We start from the raw sequence: 18,056 nt of genomic DNA, 5'->3' as shown, positions 1-18,056 counted from the left end.
CGGCGCCCCGGGAAACCACGCGCCGCGACCCAGGCGACCCCGATGTCCCCGAGCGCAGCGAGGAGGGCGCGGCCCGGGCCGATCTCGGCGTTGGACGGCGCCACCCGTGGGGTGGCCCGAGGTGCCCCGAAATCGGGCTGCAGTCCCCTGGAACGCCCATGGCTCCGCGTCCCGGAGACCCAGGGCCTCCCCCGGGAGCCTGGCGCGCGCTGGGGTGGCAGCGAGGGCCTGCGACCGGGTCACTTCCCGCTCCGGGCCTTGGGGCCGCTGCTCGGCGGCGCATGCGCAGTCGCCCCGGCGCTCCCGGGGAAGGGGGCGCCCAGAGCCCTGGGGCACCGAGGACGCCCTGGGCAAAGACCCTGCGAGCTCGGAACCTCGGCGCCGAGAGAGGCCCCAGCAACGCCCGGGGCCCCGTGCGCGAGGGCGCTCTGCCAGCCACAGTACGTTGGCGCCCAGCTAGCCGTCACCGCGGACCCACTGGGCGACAGCTGCGCAGTGCCAGGCGCTTGGCACGGGGCGCAGCAGAGAGGGGGCTGCGCAGAGCTGCAGGCGGCGCCCTGTGCTCTGAAGCCCACGGGCGGGGGCGACAGGGACCTCAGAAAACCAACAAAGGGGAACATTTCAGCCCCTGATGGAAATAGGGAGGAGGTGGCTCAGGGTTGAGCCTGGACCGTCGGGCTCCCCTGCGATCCTGGCCCTCTTCGATCCCCTTTCAAAATAAAACACACAGCGTGTCCCGGGGCTGTCTCCGCGGTCTCCACAAATGCCTGCATCTTTCGCCACTCCTTGATCCCCACACTGCCCCTTGCCTGCCGCCCATCGGCCTTTGGACATGCTGCCTGCGCTGCCTGGACGACTCCCCCACCCCTTTCCTAGTTCACCTGTGTTTCAGCCCCAATCACACCCTCTCAGAGGCCCGAACTACCTGATTTAAAGTAACAGCCCCCAAGCGACAAAGTGACTTACACGTGGTCACAGTGCCGTTGCAATGTTTTTCTTTTTATTTGTCTATTATTTTTGAGACAGGGTCTCACTATATAGTTCAGGCTGGACTGGAACTCGCAGCGACCTTCCTGCCTCAGCCTCCTGAGTGTTGGGATTACGGGCACACAGCACCACGACCCGCTAGGAATCACTGTCTCTCCAAAAGGAGGCCTGGCAGGTGCTGGCCCAGCCCAGGCCCTCCCCCAGCCCTTGTCCTCTCCCCTCTCCAGGCCTCTGACTGCCACTCGTGCTCTTGCTCCTTGCCACCCGGAACCCCATGCAGCCGGAACCCAGGCCTAGCAGGGCGGGGGCCCGCGGCCGATTCGTGCCCCTGCAGTCCAAGTGCCCCGAGGGGGCCGGGGACACGGTGATGTACGCGTCCACCGAATGCAAGGCCGAGGTGACCCCGTCCCAGGACGGCAACCGCACTTTCAGCTACACGCTGGAGGACCACACGAAGCAGGCCTTCGGCATCATGAACGAACTTCGGCTCAGCCAGCAGCTGTGCGATGTCACCCTGCAGGTGAAGTATGAGGACATCCCCACGGCGCAGTTCATGGCGCACAAGGTGGTGCTGGCCTCGTCCAGCCCCGTGTTCAAGGCCATGTTCACCAACGGGCTGCGGGAGCAGGGCATGGAGGTGGTGTCCATCGAGGGCATCCACCCAATGGTCATGGAGCGGCTCATCGAGTTCGCCTACACCGCGTCCATCTCCATGGGCGAGAAGTGCGTGCTGCACGTCATGAACGGCGCCGTCATGTACCAGATCGACAGCGTCGTGCGCGCCTGCAGCGACTTCCTGGTGGAGCAGCTCGACCCTAGCAATGCCATCGGCATCGCCAACTTCGCCGAGCAGATCGGCTGTGCCGAGCTGCACCAGCGGGCCCGCGAGTACATCTACATGCACTTCGGGGAGGTGAGCCCGGAGGGGCTTTGGGGACAGTGGTCAGGAGAAGGGATGGAGCCGGATAGGTGTTGTCACCGTCTGACCCCAGGATAAAAAAGCTCGAGGTTGGGAACTGGGGCCGGGCATGGTGGTGCCATCTTAGCGCTTGGGAGGCTGAGGCAGGAGGACTGCTGAAAGTGTGAGGCCATCCTGGGCTATATAGTGAGTTCAAGACCAGCCTGGGGTCTGGGGATTTAGCTCAGCAGCAAAAGCGCTTGCCTGGCAAGTGCAAGGTCGTGAGTTTGGTTCCCGGTACCGGAGAAAAACCAAAAAAACAAACAAACAAACAAAAAGACCAGCCTGGAGTACACAGCAAGACACTGTCTCAAAAGAATAAAAATTTAAAAAAATTTTTTTTGCGAGACCAGCCTGGGCTACAAAGTGAGCTCAAGGCCAGCCTGAACTGTAATGAGACCAGGTCTCAAAAAAAAGACAATGATCTCAGGGAACTGGAGAAAACCCAGGTTCTGAGCTCCTAGTCAGCAAATCTGGGGTGATTGATGAAGGTGTGGTTTTTGCTGGTTGCTGGGTGCTCTGGATTCCCGGTGGTCAAAGGTGGGGACAGTGTGGCGAGCATGGCACCAGCCAATCCCCAGCCCCACTGAGCAGGTAGTCAGCCAGCAGATATTTATTAAGCACCCGTGACGCGCTGTGGATCCCAGGTTTGACCCTTAGTAGTGTTTCCTCGGGTGCACGCGGTACTGTCTTTATGCCGGTTTCTGCTTTCATTTTCATTTCTCTGTGCAGGAAATTGTCAAGAGAAAATAACCAAGAGTTATATTTCAAGAGATCGCAGTAACAGCCGGGTATGGGGGAACCTGCCTGTCACCCCAGGACTCTGGGAGGCTGAGGCAGGAGGGTCACAAATTCCAGCCCAGCCTGAGGAAGACATTTAGTGAGACCTCTACTCAGAATAAAAAATGAAAAGGGCTGGAGACGTAGCTTAGTGTGAAGGCTCTGGGTTCAGTGCCCAGTTATGCGTAATATAAAGTACTGTATGTCTTTGGGCTAGGGATGTAGCCCAGGGGTAGAGTGTTTTCTTACCATACATGAGGCTCTGGGTTCCATCCCCAGCACTGCAGAGAGGAAAAAAAGAAAGTATTGTCTTTGCCCATTTACCTGTACACGTGTTACCTGCCTATCACATAGTACTAGCTCAGTTAATCCACACATTCTATGAGACTGACCATTTGATTGATTATTTATTTATTGAGACAGGGCCTCGCTTTGCAGTCAAGGCTGGCCTTGAACTCACTATGTATCCCCAGGCTGGCCTGAAACTCATGACAGTCCTGCCTCAGCCTCCTCCTGGGTACTGGGATGCCAGGAATGTGCCACCCCGCCCCACTTGAGACTCGTACTAATCGAAACTCCATTTCACAGATGAGGAAACAGACTGTCAGAGGCCAGTTGAGTAGAAAATGGTCCAAGATCATTGAATAAAGCCGGGCATGGCGGTGCATGGCTGTCATCTGAGCACTGGGGAGACTGAGGCAGGAGGATCCTAAATTCCAGGCCAGCCTGGGCAATTTAGCCAGACCTCATCTTGAAATGGAAATTATTTTTAAAAAGGTCAAAAGGACTAGGGATGTTGCTCAGTGCAAAGGCCCTGGGTTCCATCCCCAGTACCACACACACACACACACACACACACAAACACTTTTTTTTTTTGCATAACCTTGTTCCTTTGGGAGGGACCGGTGGGAATCAGCCTGTCACACTAGCGCCCTCTGCAGGTGGCCAAGCAGGAGGAGTTCTTCAACCTGTCGCACTGCCAGCTAGCGACGCTGATCAGCCGGGACGACCTGAACGTGCGCTGCGAATCCGAGGTGTTCCACGCGTGCATCAACTGGGTCAAGTACGACTGCGAGCAGCGGCGCTTCTACGTGCAGGCGCTGCTGCGCGCCGTGCGCTGCCACGCGCTCACGCCGCACTTCCTGCAGATGCAGCTGCAGAAGTGCGAGATCCTGCAGAGCGACTCGCGCTGCAAGGACTACCTGGTGCAGATCTTCCAGGAGCTCACGCTGCACAAGCCCACGCCCGCCATGCCCTGCCGCGCGCCCAAGGTGGGCCGCCTCATCTACACGGCCGGCGGCTACTTCCGCCAGTCGCTCAGCTACCTGGAGGCCTACAACCCGAGCGACGGCAGCTGGCTGCGCCTGGCCGACCTGCAGGTGCCCCGCAGCGGGCTGGCGGGCTGCGTGGTGGGCGGGCTGCTCTACGCCGTGGGCGGCCGCAACAACTCCCCGGAAGGCAACACCGACTCCAACGCCCTGGACTGCTACAACCCCATGACCAATCAGTGGTCGCCCTGCGCCCCGATGAGCGTGCCCCGCAACCGCATCGGCGTGGGTGTCATCGATGGCCACATCTACGCCGTGGGGGGCTCGCACGGCTGCATCCACCACAACAGCGTGGAGAGGTAAGTGGCGGCCCGAGGGCTCGAACCTGCCTCCCTCCAGCTGTGGCTCATGGTCCCTCCGGGATGGTGGGGATTTTCCCTGACGCTGATTTTGGTTTTTTGAGACTGGGTCTGGCTGTGTAGTTCAGGCTGAACTTGATCTCACTATATAGCCTAAGCTGGCTTCTAACCGTGGAGATCCTCCTGCCTCGGCCTCCAGGGTGCTGGGATTACTGGGGTGCACTCCCATGCCTGGCTTCTCCCTAATGCTAAGGGAGTGTCTGCTTTCTACCTTCAGCAAGTGGGGGCAATCGAGAGAAGCTATGAACTCCTGGGAAACGTATAGGCAGTGACCTTGGACCATGTGTCTGGGGCTGGGACTTCCTGATGGGACTTTCCAGACCCATATAACTCCTTTGAAGCTTGGCACGGTGGCACATACCTGTCACCCCAGCACTTGGGAGGCTGAGGCAGGAGGCTCCCAAGTTCCAGTTCAGCCTGGGCAACTTAGTGACTTAAGTGAGACCCTGTCTCAAAATAGAAAAATAAAAAGGACTGGGGATGGAGCCCAGTGCCAAGGCCCTGGGTTCCAGAACCTTTCCCAACCCCTCCCCGCCCAAAAAACAAAGCAGGCTCCCCAGCTGATGAGTTGGCAGAAATATGGAATCCCTGGGTTCAGCGCGAGCTGCAAATGGGGATTTCAAACCAATGCGTGAGGCTTCTAACGTGTGTGGTCTATAAATAGGATGGTGGGATGGTGCGTCACCCTCAGCGGGCCACTTTCAAGAAGGAAAGGGACACTATTAATAACTCCAGGAACACAGGTATGAACCAGAAGTGCCCGGGCCAACGGGACGTGTGGTCACCCACCTCTGTCACCGCTGCAAGGAAGCCGCCCGGGCAGAGGCCTAGGTGTTCGCACCGGGGTTCTGTGGTGGCCCTGGATGTGCCCCGTCACCTTGCGGGTCTTCGTCTCATCCTCTGTAGCATGAGGGACAATGAGGGTGTCACCTGCCCCAGACTGTCCCACAGCTCGTGCTCTGCCTGAGGCGGGGCTGTGGGTGCTGTGGGCTGGCTTGGACGGTTGATGGCTGCGGGCCTGTCTCCTCTGGAAAACGGAGCCCTGACCCCTCCATCCTCGGAGACCAGCTGTCAGGGTTCAGGCGGTCCCTGCCGCGTGAGCTGGCCGAGGTGGTGGCACACGCCTGGCGTCCCAGCGTTCATAGAGGCTAAGGCAGGAGGGTCGCAAGTTTGAGTCCCTCCCGGGCCACTTAGCGAGACCCAATGTACTGTCTCCAAATGGAAAGTATAAAGAGGGCGGGGACGGAGCTCGGTGCTAGAGCACCCCTGCGTTCGCACCCCAGGACCAGCAAGAAATAAAAGAGGTCGGGTGCAGGAGGAGCTAGGAGCGGACCGGGCCGCAGTCAGCGTGGCCGTGGAGGTGACGGGGCCGCTGTCCTCCTCCTGTCCATTGCAGGTATGAGCCCGAGCGGGACGAGTGGCACTTGGTGTCCCCGATGCTGACCCGGAGGATCGGTGTGGGCGTGGCTGTCCTCAACCGCCTGCTCTACGCGGTCGGGGGCTTCGACGGGACGAGCCGCCTCAACTCAGCGGAGTGCTACTACCCGGAGCACAACGAGTGGCGCCTGATCGCCCCCATGAACAGCATCCGCAGCGGGGCAGGTGGGGGCTGCGGGGGGGAGCCGGGGTCAGCCCCACCCGGGCCGCCTGCGTCCACCCCAGCCCTGCGGCACAGGCAGAAACGCTGCCGCTCCGACTCCACGCCTCCCTCTTCTGCCTTTCCTTCTCTTTTTGCGGGGGCGGTAGGATCACTGGGGGCTCACGCAGGCTAGGCAGCCACCCCCCACTGCCACACGCCCCAGCTCTTTTTATTTTTATTTCGAGACAGGATCTTGTTAAGTTGACCAAGCTGGCCTCCAACCTGTGATCCTCCTGCCTCAGCCTCCCAAGTAGCTGGGATCACAGGCGTGCGCCACCACACCTGGCTCCTGGCTTTGTTTCTCAGGGGTTCCTCAGGACCGGGTAGAGGAGAGAGGGCGGTGGTGGCTGGGGTTCCCCTGAGTCTGGTTCCAGAGTGACCCCGTCTGTGTGGTGCGGTTCAGGAGTCTGCGTACTGCACAACTGCATCTATGCTGCGGGCGGCTACGACGGTCAGGACCAGCTCAACAGCGTGGAGCGCTACGACGTGGAGACCGAGACCTGGACGTTTGTGGCCTCCATGAAGCACCGGCGGAGCGCCCTGGGGATTACCGTGCACCAGGGGAGAATCTACGTCCTGGGTGAGACCTGGGCGGAGGGGTTGGGGGAGGAGTCCCACTGGCCCCCTCTTTAAGTTTCTCTATGCTGGGGATTGATCTCAGGGCTTTTGCACTGAGCTACAACCCCAGCCCTTTATTATTATTATTATTTTGTCTTTTTGAGCCAAGATTTCACTATGCAGTTGAGGCTGGCCTTGAACTCGCAGCAATCTTCCTGCTTCAGCCTCCTCAGTGCGGGGATTACAGGCGTGTGCCACCACGCCTGGCCTTCAAAATTTTTGTGTGTGTGTATGTGTGTGGTACTGGGGATTGGACTCAGGGCCTTATGCATGGTAGGCAGGTACTCTACCACTGAGCTATATCCCCAGCACCCTATTATTTTTAAATTTTGAGACGGGGACTCACTAAGTGCCGAGGCTGTGCTCCAATTTGGGATCCTCCTGCCTTGGCTTCCCGTGGTGCTGGGATGACAGGCATGTGCCCCCACGCCTGGCTACCCTTTCTTCTTCTTGTCCTCAGAGCTGGCACGCGTAGTGACTGTCCCCTCTGCTCTCCCTGCAGGAGGTTATGACGGTCACACGTTCCTGGACAGTGTGGAATGCTACGACCCAGACACAGACACCTGGAGTGAGGTGACCCGAATGACTTCCGGCCGCAGCGGGGTGGGCGTTGCTGTCACCATGGAGCCCTGCCGGAAGCAGATCGACCAACGGAACTGTACCTGTTGAAGCACTTATGCTTCTTGGGCAAAAAAAAAAGAGAGAGACGGTCTGACCCACAGCATTGTTTCCATACATAAAACAGGGACAAAAAAAGTGACAGCAGATCTCGTCCTCCAGGGGGGGCCGGGCCACCTCCATGTGCAGGAGATAACCAGAAAGAAGAGAGACCAGAGCAGGAAGCCCCAAGCCCCTCCGAGCCGCCCAGGAGTGTCCACAGCGTGCCCTGGGGGGGCGGGGGGGGCGGGCGGAGAAGGTCCCCTTCCCTGCTGGGGACTGGGCCACGGCAGCCGCCGCCCCCTCAGGGTGCGAGCAGGTGCCGCCCGAGGCTGCTTCTCCAGTCAGCGCCCACAGACTGAGGCAGGGGCCGGGTGAGGCCTCGGGCTGAGGCCCCTCAGGAAACATGGTCCCCAGGGCTGGGTCCCTCCAGAAAAGCCGCAGTGACCGTGGGGACAGTTGCTCTGTTGATAAATAACCCTGTAAGTTTCCAGTGAAAATAAAGAACAGACTAACACTGTCTTCTACCCAGCCTGAGCAGAGAGTGGAGCCCTGGGGACATAAGTGACAGGAGGCTTTTCACCTGCGTTTAAGTTGTGGATTTGGAACTGGTTTGTTATCTCAGCTTGTCCCATTTTCCTATGTAGGGCGCCTCTTTCCCATGGGCCAGCCACGGATCTGTCTCTCACTTTTGAAGCCAGTGACCTAACTCCTTGTCACCTCCAGGGCCCCCAGAGGTCTGTTTCATACACGAAACACAATTTGTTTTGTTTTATTTTTTTGAGACAAAGTCTCAAAAATTAACCCAGGCTGGCCTGGAACTGGTGTCAGTCCTCCTGCCTCAGCCTCCCAAGTGCTGGGTGACAGGCGTGCGCCATTATGCCGGGCTCAGCACAGCTGACATTTTAAGGCTTACCATCTCAACACACCTTCTGAATTCCTTGGCAATCTGGCCATTTTTTCTGAAACTTGAATTTTTTCTTTTTGGGTCTTTTTGAGACAGGGTCTCGCTATGCAGTTCAGGCTGGCCTTGAGCTCACTGTGTAGCCTAGGCTGGTCTGGAACTTGCAACGATCCTCCTGCCTCAGCCTCCCGAGTGCTGGGATTACAGGTGTGCGCCACCACACCCGGCTTATGAAACTTGGTTTTATCATGGTGGTTGTTTTTGGTTTGGTTTGGATTGGGTTTTGGGCTGTGCGTTGATGAGGCCTGAACCCCAGGCACTGCTCTGCCCCAGAGCACGTCAGTGCACTTTCTGATCCTATGATGCTAAGGGGAAGGGTTGTTAAAGAGGCCTCCAGCCAACCACGGAAAGTTGCAGAAAGTTGAAGCAGCAGCATCTAACCTGCAGGTGAGTGATTTGAACTCAATGCATTGCCACGGGGGCTACAGACCCAGTGCAGAGCCAGGCTTTTTTATTTTTTATTTTTATTTTTTTGTCTTTTTGAGACAGGGTCTCGCTGTGCAGTTCAGGCTGTCCTTGAGCTCACCTTGTAGCCTAGCCTGGTCTTGAACTTACAACGATCCTCCTGCCTCAGCCTCTTAAATGGGGTGTCCTCATTTGAACATTGAGAATCCCTCAGCCCTAGTTAAACCTGAACCAGCTGGGTGCAGTGATACTCACCTGTAATCCCAGCACTCTGGGAAGCTGAGACAGGATCTCAAACTGGAGCCCAACCTGGGGAATTTATTTAGTTTTGTCTTTTTGAGACAGGGTCTCACTATGCAATTCAGGCTGGTCTTGAGCTCACTTTGTAGCCCAGGCTGGTCTCAAACTCACAACGATCCTCCTGCCTCAGCCTCCTGAGTGCTGGGATTACAGGTGTGCACCACCATGCCCGGCTCAGCCTGGGGAATTTAGTGTGAGACCCTGCTTCAAATAAAAAATAAGGGGCTGAAAGGGGGGGCTGGGAATGTAGTTCAGTGTGAAAGCTCTGGGTTCAATCCTCAGTACCCCCCCAAAAAAAAACCCCAAACCCCATTGGTCACAAGGCCAGGCAGGCATCCAGCTCTGGTGTAGCCCTTGCCAAGCCTGCGTGGGATGGTGGGACCTCACATTGCAAAGTGCTGGCTGGGACCCAGTGGTTTAAGGAAGCCTGCAGAAATCTAGGTGAGAGGTGAGGGTGGTTGGGGTTGGACAGGTGACATGGGGGTGGAGGGGAGCTCACAGGCGGGACCTGGGTCGATAGAAGAGGCCCACAAGAGTTGCCTGTCTGGGATTGACCCCAGGACCTTTGCACTGAACTACATTTCCAGCCACCACCCTTGTTTATTTAGATACAGAGGCTTGCTACATTGCCCAGCCTGGGTCCAACTTACAACTGTCTGACATCAGCCTCCCAGAGTGCTGGAATTACAGGTGGGCACCATGGCACCCGTTTGTGTCACTTACTGCCTGTTTTTTTGAGACATTGCCTCACTATGTAGTCCAGGCTGGCCTTGAACTCACTATGTACCCCTTCCTGGCCTGAAACTCGCAGTGATCCTCCTGCCTCAGCCTCCCGAGTCCCTGGAATGCCAGGAAGTGTGCTATGTGCCACTCCACCAGGCCTCAGGGTAATCTTTAAGGACAGCATAGTATTTTCCCTGTGTTATTTCAAACTCTTGGAGCTTGGGGTGTGAGGCCCTGGCTTCCACCTACCAGGGCCAAAAATGAAAAGAAAATAAGACAAACAAAAAGAAAAAAATCCTCTCTGATTGACCTTATCTGCAGGACGTCCGACTTGCCCCGGTCCGACTTGCCCCGCGTTATTTTGTGACGGAGTCTAACCTGGAAAGGCCCGCAGGCTGATTTAGGAGGTTTTGTCCAAAGGGCGAACAGCGACCCCTCGTGGGTATTTTGGTTTTTTCTTTTTTTGAGAAGGTCTTCCTGTGTATCCCAGGTTGGCCTCGAATTTGCCGTGATCCTCCTGTTCTAGCTTCTAGAGCGCTGAGATTACAGGTGTGTCGCACCATGCAAGCTCTGCTGCCTGGACTACATAGTGAGATCAAGACCACCCTGAACTACATAGTGAAACCCTGTCTCGAAAAACCAAAACAAGCTGGGAATGGTGGCGCATGCCCCTAATCCCAGCCCTCAGGAGGCTGAGACAGGAGGATTGCCATGAGATCAAGGCCAACCTGGGCTACATAACCAAGTTCAAGGCCAGCCTGCGCTACATAGTGAGGCCCTGTGTCAAAACAAAACAAAACAAAACAACTTCAAATTTCTAAGTTTTGATAGCCATCAGGCAGGTGTGGCTAACAATTATATATTTCAAAACAGCTAAAACAGCTGGGTGTGGTAGTGCATGCCTGTAATCCCAGCACTTGGGAGGCTGAGGCGGAAGGATTGCCCCCTGAGTTCCAGGTCAACCTGAGCTATGTAAGCAAGTCCCAGGCTAGCCTGCACTACATAGTGAGACCCTGTCTCAAAAACAAACCAAAATAGCTAAACCAAAGGATTTTGAATGTTTCCACAAAGCAAATATAAATATTTGATAGGATATATAAGCCAATTACACATTGCATATACTATAGCCCATGAATACTATGTGTACAATTATGATGAGTGCATGAAACAATGACATATATTTTTTGTTGTTTTTTTTTTTCATAAAGACATATTAAAATTGAGTGTGGTGGCTCATACCTGTAATCCCTGTACTGGGAGGCTGAGGCAGTAGGGTTGCAATTTGGAAATTTGGAATCGAGCCTGGACAACTTAGTGAGACTCTGTCTCAAAATAAAAAACATTAAAAATGGCTAGGGATGCAGTTCAATCTCCAGGACAGTAAAACAAGAAAGAAAAAAAAAAAAAAAGCTACAACCCGGTGATTTGATAGCACATGCATTGTGGAATATTTATAGTTGCAAGTAAGCTAGAATATTTTCATCACCTCATGTAGTTCTCTTCTGTTCTTTGTCCCTTGCTCTCTACCTCTCTCACCTTTCTTTCTTCACTTAAGATCCACCCTTTCGGCCAGGTGTGGTGGTGCACGCCTGTGATCCCAGCGCTCAGGAGGCTGAGGCAGGAGGATCGCTTTGAGTGCAAGGCCAGCCTGGGCTACATAGTAAGACTTAGCAAATTGCACAGCGCACCACCGTTACCTACCGTCACAGGGCTGTCCCTGCCAGCTGTCGATCAGTCACCCTGCACAACTCAAAGGTTGTCCTTGACAGAGCCCCCTCTTTCCCGTCCCCGGTTATCTTTGGTCTTGTTCCAACCCAGTCACTGCTGAACGGTGCTGGGGATGGAACCCGGAGCCCCCTGCTGCTGGACGGGGCTCTCCCCTGCGCCACAGCTGCAGTCCAGCGACGTTCCTGGCCCTGAGGAATGTGCGGGGGCCACGCAAGCCTCCCGAGCGTTTCCCTAAGGCTCTGGACTCTGCCGGCTCTGTTGAAGCCTCCCTGCTTCTCTCGGTCCCTCCCGGCCAAACCCTTTCCAGTTTTGTTTTTTCGGTAATGGGGATGGAACCCAGGGCCTTTGCACGGAGCTACATCTCCGGCCCTTTTTACTTTCACACAGGGTCTCGCTAAACTGCTATGTTGCCCAGGCCAGGCTCAAACTCACAGTCCTCCTGCCCCGGCGTCCCGGAGTGCTGGGATGACAGGCGTGCCCCTGCACGCCCGCATGGGAGCCCCGTCTATCCACGACGACCTGCGCAGTAGAGCTCTCGGAACTTCATGGCACTGAGTCATTCCTCTGTCAGAGGGCAGCCCGGCCACCCCCAGTGTGTGCCGTCAGCGCAACAGCGCCTGGTGAGCGAGTCGCGGCAGCTGCACACCTTTCCTGCGGCTCCTATTTCGGGAGAACCAGGCCCAGTTCCTTTAGACGATTTCTCATGCGACATAAGAGAAAGCAAGTTCCTTTGTCATCTACTTTCATCCTCCACCAACCGAGGGCGGAGCTGGGCTTCCAGTCCCTGCTCCCATACTGGGGTGCAGGAGGCACAGGCGGGGTTCTGGGCATCTTTGAAGCTGCGGGGACCACTGGGCCCTTCCTAGCCGGGCTCTGCCTCGGACCGGAAGTGGGGAAGACCTTGCTCTCAAAACAAGTAGGGGTTTAAGCCGAGCACGGCGGTGCATGCTTGTAACTCCAGCACTCTAGAAGGCTGAAGCAGGAGGATCCCAAGTTTGAGTCCAACCTGGGCACTTTGGTGACTTAGTGAGACCTTGCCGCAAAGTAAAAAGTAAAAAAATCTAGGGATGGAGTTCAGTGCAAAGGCCTTGGCTCCAGCCCGAGCACAGGGTTACGCGGGTTCGTCAGGTGGAGGCGATTATGCCAGGAAGGACCAAGGTGCGGCTGGTCTGGGCGCTGGCACGAGGGCGCTCTCAGGAGGAGTGGCTGCGGTCTGATGTCCCTAAGGAAGAGGGGACGACTGTGGGGTGACTCCCAGGAGGCAGCACCGTGCCAGGTTGGTGTACCCCTAAGGTAAGGCGGCCGACAACGCCAGCCTAGTCTCAGAAAATGTGCCGGGAATGGTGGCATCAAGCCTGTAATCCCAGCACTCGGGAGGCTGAGGCAGGAGGGTCGTTGTGAGTTCGAGACCAGCCTGGGCTACAAAGTGAGCTCAAGGCCAGCCTGAAGTGTATAGCGAGACCCTGTCTCAAAGAAAATAAAAAGAAAGAAAGAAAATGAGGACGCCAGGGTCCGCCTAAGAAAGTAGGAACCATGCAAGGTCCTTTTCAAAAAGAAAGTGACACGAAGGTCACTTCATCTGTCGCACCTGCAGCTTTCTGGCGTCTGGCTGGTGCAGCCCTCAGGTTCCAAAGGCGAATCGGCTGCGCTCCTCATTGGCTACTTTCTTAGCTGATGACAACTACACCAGCCAATTGTAATGCAGAGAAAAATTCACCCTCCTGTCCTCGGGCTGCACCTTTTATCCGCTCTGCGCTTGCGCTCCGTCCTGATTCGGCTGTAGCGCCCCAGCACCACTCTAGGTGGCGCTCGAAGATTTGCGCTCCCGGTCCTGCCCCTGCAGTCTGTGCTCAGGACCTTTTTTACAAAATTGATTATTTTTCTTTGAGACAAGGTCTTGCTGTGCAGTTCAGGCTGGCCTTAACTCACTGTGTAGTCCTGGCTGACCTCGAACTCTGGGAAATCCTCCAGCCTCAGCCTCCCGAGCGCTGGGATTACGAGCATGCAGCACCACATCCAGCTCCCAGAACATTTTATAGTAGTGTTATCTGATAGGGCTGCTGCGAGAATTAAATGTGATCACTGACGTAAAACAGTCGGTGCCTGGCACATAGCAACCACCCAGGAAATCTGTCATATGCAGGTAACAACGAGAGAAATGAGGCACCTAGTACATAAGTAACTGGTTCTGTCTAACCCAGCCATTAACTGTGCAGAGTTAGGACCAAAACATAAGCAAAGAGAATCTAGAGCTGAGCTGTGTCTCTCCCGTGCTTGGAGGCTTCCAGCATAATGCTGGCTGCTTTTTCTGTCCCCTAATTGTAAAAGTAACACATGCTCAACTTCAAAAATTCTCAGAAAATATTAAAGAAGCCGGGCATGGTGGCGCACGCCTGTAATCTCAGCACTCAGGAGGCTGAGGCAGGAGGATCACAGCAAGTTCAAGGCCAGCCTGGGCTAAAAAGTGAGTTCAAGACCCCCTTGAACTGCGTAGTGAAACCCTGTCTCAGGAAGACTAAAGAAAGAAAGAAAGAAAGAAAATATCAAAAAGAGGGTTTTTTTGTTGTTTTTCTTTGTCTGTTTGAGACAGTGTCTTGCTATGCAGTTCAGGCTGGCCTTGAGCTCACTTTGTAGCCCAGGCGGGTCTTGAACTCACAAGCAACCCTCCTGTCTCAGCCTCCAGAATGCTGGGATTACAGGCGCAAGCCACCATGCCTGGCTCCATTTTATTTATTTACTTATTATTTTATTTTTATATTTTGAGACAGGATCTAAGTCACTAAACTGCCCAGGCTAGGGTGAGTGGGAGCACACAGCTGTAATCCCAGCACTCGGGAGGCCGAGTGTCTTGGTTACTTTTTTCTCATTGCTGGGACAAAATACCTGACGCCCAAAATGAAGGAAGGAAAGGTTTATTTCGCTTACAGTTTGTGGAGGTTTCAGTCCATACTTGGCAGATTACAAGGCAGACTGGCACATGGCAGAGGGCTACAGCTCCTGGTGCAGAACACAGCAAAAGCAGCAACCACACACGGGGCGGAATGGCGGAGGAGGACTGGCCTCAAGCACTCTTTTCCTCTCCCTTACATATGCAAACTATCCACCCCAGGGTGGGTGTGGCTCTCACACCCCTAATCAATCAAACTTTAAAAGCCTGCCCCATGGCCGCATGAGGCTTTGGGGGGACACCCAGACATAAACCATAACACGAGGCAAGAGGATGGCCTTGAGTTTGAGGCCAGCCTGGTCTATACCTGTCTCAGAAAAACAACAAGTGGCCCAGGCTGGGCTTGAACTGTCATCTTCCTGCCTCAGCCTCTCAGAGTGTTGGGATTATAGGTATGCACCTCCACAGCTGGCTAAAACACTTAATATCTTCATGGAGAAATAAAATATTTTTTGTTGTTTTTGAAGTAGTTATTTTGCTCTGGCTATTGTTGGCATCCTGGGCTTAGCTTTTGGGGTAGCCTGGGTTACAAGTGCTGCCCAGCCCATCTTTTCTTTTTGCTTTTTGAGATGCTGGGGACAGAACCCAAGGCCTCTGCAGCTCCCTTGCATTGAGTTACACCTCAACCCTTACTTCTTTCCTCCCGCAGTTATTACCGGCAAAGCAAGATCACCACCTCATTTCCCACACTGGCCCCGTTTCCTCATTTGCAAAATGGAGCCAGTGATAATACCATCTCAAGGAGAGGAGGGGCTGGGGATATAGCTCAGTGGCACAAGCGCCTGTCTGGCATGCGCAAGGTCCTGAGTTTGATTCCCCATACCAAAAAATAAAAAAAATAAAAACTAAAAAATAAAGGAGAGGGGATTGGGCATGGAGGCGCACACCTGTTATCCCAGCGCTCGGGGAGGCTGAGGCAGGAGAATCATCAGGAGTTCGGGGCCAGCCTGGGCTATACAGTGAGACCCTGCTTTATTTTATTTGTTTATTTTTATTTATATGCTTTGAGACAGAGCCTAGTTATGTTGTTCAGGCAATCCTCCTATGCCTGAATGACATAGCTAGGATGACAAGCACATTCACCATGTCCAGTGAAACCCTGTTTTTTAAAAAAATAAAATAAAATAAGTGTGGCCTATATCAACTTCAGAGAGTGAACTGGCTCCCTTGCTCGGCTCCCCTCGGCTGTTCAGGTTACAGGATCTTGGGCAGCGCCCTCGGTCACCTTTGCCTGGGGACAGATGAATTCCCCACCCAGGAAATTTAGGGCCATCTAGCGGTCACATGCCAGCTGCACCCTGTGACCCAAATTCTCAGCCTGCCACTGTGAGCCGGAAGGAGAGGTGTTTGGAATATGACAGCTGCCCTTTTACATTCGGGGAAACTGAGGCCAGGAGGAGCAGGGCCTGCCCAGGGCCGCCGCACGGCCTCCGGCAGCCTGGGGTTGGCAGTCACCTCCTGATCCCCGACCCGATGCCCTTTCCGCCGCTCTGCCTCCTTTGCAACTCTCTGGGGACAATGTCTGGGTCTCCGCATGGCTTCTTGCATAAAGTTCAAACATCCGGGACCTTCCACCTACTTTCCCGGTTTTATTTCTTCCCCTGGGCCCAGGCCGCTTCCCATTCCTCAGGGGAAGGGACTGTTGTATCTGCTGGAAACTTTTTCTCCCCCTTGTTCTGGGAACTGAACTCAGGGTCAGCCCTCTTTTATTTTTGAGACAGAATCTTGCTAAATTGCTAAAATCCCAGCACTTGGGAGGCTGAGACAGGAGGATTGCGGTGAGTTTGAGGACCGCTTGGGCTATAAAGTGAGTTCACCGCCAGCCTGAACTGCGTAGCGAAACCCTGTCTCAAAAAGGCAAAAAAAAAAAAAAAGCCCAAGCGGGGCTCATACTTGGGATTTCTCCTGCCTCAGCCTTCCAGAGTACCGGGATTACAGAAAGACACCACTACTCCCAGTGTACTGGGAACCTCCATGGCCACTGTCAAGGATGGAGCTCTGCATGCCCAACCACTTTCCACGCGCTCCCTGGCTTTAAGATCCAGAACTGCACGGCCTGGTACGGTAGCCGCTGGCCACAAGCGGTTACTTCAAGGAAAGGAAAATTAAAATGCCAGCCCCTGAATAGCACTGCAGTAGTACAGTGCCAGCACCCACTAGCACACATGGCCCGCGGCTGACTTGCTGGATGACACCCATGCGGAGCAGTCCCCGAGGACTGCTCGCAGGCAGCCTTGAAGGTCCTGGCTTTTCCCCTCTGGTGCCCAGACGCAACTCGGGGAGAACGGAAGCCCGAGCTCTACCTTGAGCGCCACCTCCAGGCCGGACTTTGTAGAGGAGACCATTGGAGGTGAGAAAGATCACCCTCAAGTTCACCCAGCTGCCGCGGGGACAGAAGCCCAGAGTCCCGTGCCCAGTGTGGTGGTGTACACCTGTCGTCCTGGAACTCTGGGAGGCTGAGGCAGGATCGCGAATTCAAACCTAGCCTGAGCAATTGGAGATTTAGCAAGACTGTCTCAAAACATAGAAAAGGGGGGGAAAAACATAAAAATGGGGTGGGGATGTTGTTTAAAGCAAGGGCCCTGGGCTCAATCCCCAGTGCCCAGTATAAAACAAAAGCCTGCTATGTGTGGTGGTGCGCGCCTGTAATCCCAGCACCCGGGAGGCTGAGGCAGGAGGATCATTCTGAGTTCGAGACCAGCCTGGGCTACAAAGTGAGCTCAAGGCTTGTGTGAACTGCCTGGCGAGACCTTGTCTCAAAAAGACAAAAAACAAAACAAAACAAAACAAAACAAAACAAAACAAAACAAAAAAAACACCAAAAACAAAAGCCAAACCACCCCCCAAAACCTCAAAACTAAAACCTCCAAGTGACTGGTGGCTACAGACAGCTGGCGGATTATGGGGTCAGTCTTTCCATCCCCCTTTCCTTGGATGTGGGCACGATGACACCATTCTGTTTCAGAACATGCGTGTGTTTTGTAAATCCATAATCTACAGGTACACTGTGCTGTCTAGTTACTCAGCCCCGAGGCAGGGCTGACTGGTTAAGCTTCTGCATAAGGCCCTGGGTTCCATCCCCAGCACTGCAAAAGGCAAAAGAAGTGGGGCATAGTGTCACACACCTGCAAACACAGCATTTAGGAGGCTGAGGCAGGAGGATTGAAAGTTTGAACCTAGTTTAGGCAATTTAGTGACTTAGCAAGACACTGTCTCAAAAAATAAACCAGCCGTGGTGGCGTATGCCTCTAATCCTAGCACTTGGGAGGCTGAGGCAAGAGGATTACCATGAGTTCAAGACCAGCCTGAACTGTATCTTGAGACCCTGTCTCAAAAAAACAATCAATCAGGGCTGGGGATTTAGCTCAGCGGCACAGTGTCTGCCTGGCAAGCACAAGGTGGTGAGTTCAATTCCCAGTACCAGAAGACAAAACAAAACAAAACAAAACAAAAAAACAATCAATCAATCCATCAATCAAAGGGCTGGGGATATAGCTCAGTGTAAAGGTCCTGAGTTTAATCTGCAGTACTGAACAACAACAATAAAACAAACACCCTGCATAGCTAGGCCTGAGGATGTGAAGTCCTTGTCTACCATGCACAAGGCCCTGGCTTCTATTTCCATCAAGGGAAAAAAATACTGTCTGCACATAGGGGCTCATG

The 18,056-nt window shown here is 54.5% G+C and overlaps 1 protein-coding gene across 1 annotated transcript; it reads left to right on the top strand.

Moving 5' to 3' along the window:
- Positions 1–1,212: 1,212 nt before the first annotated feature.
- On the top strand, positions 1,213–7,857 carry Keap1 (kelch-like ECH-associated protein 1; the record flags this gene model as incomplete). The annotated part of the gene is given in 5 exon segments (XM_013505131.1): positions 1,213–1,900; positions 3,667–4,352; positions 5,809–6,014; positions 6,455–6,631; positions 7,172–7,857. Coding segments are annotated over 5 exon segments (1,875 nt in total). The 3' UTR covers positions 7,339–7,857.
- Between the last annotated feature and the right edge of the window lie 10,199 nt (positions 7,858–18,056).

The sequence above is a fragment of the Chinchilla lanigera genome, unplaced genomic scaffold (genome assembly GCF_000276665.1).
Source record: "Chinchilla lanigera isolate Chin_1 unplaced genomic scaffold, ChiLan1.0 scaffold00094, whole genome shotgun sequence".
NCBI classification, from domain to species: Eukaryota; Metazoa; Chordata; class Mammalia; order Rodentia; family Chinchillidae; genus Chinchilla; species Chinchilla lanigera.
The sequence above is the reverse complement of the archived record's forward strand: the minus strand, read 5'-3'. Positions and strand labels throughout refer to the sequence as shown.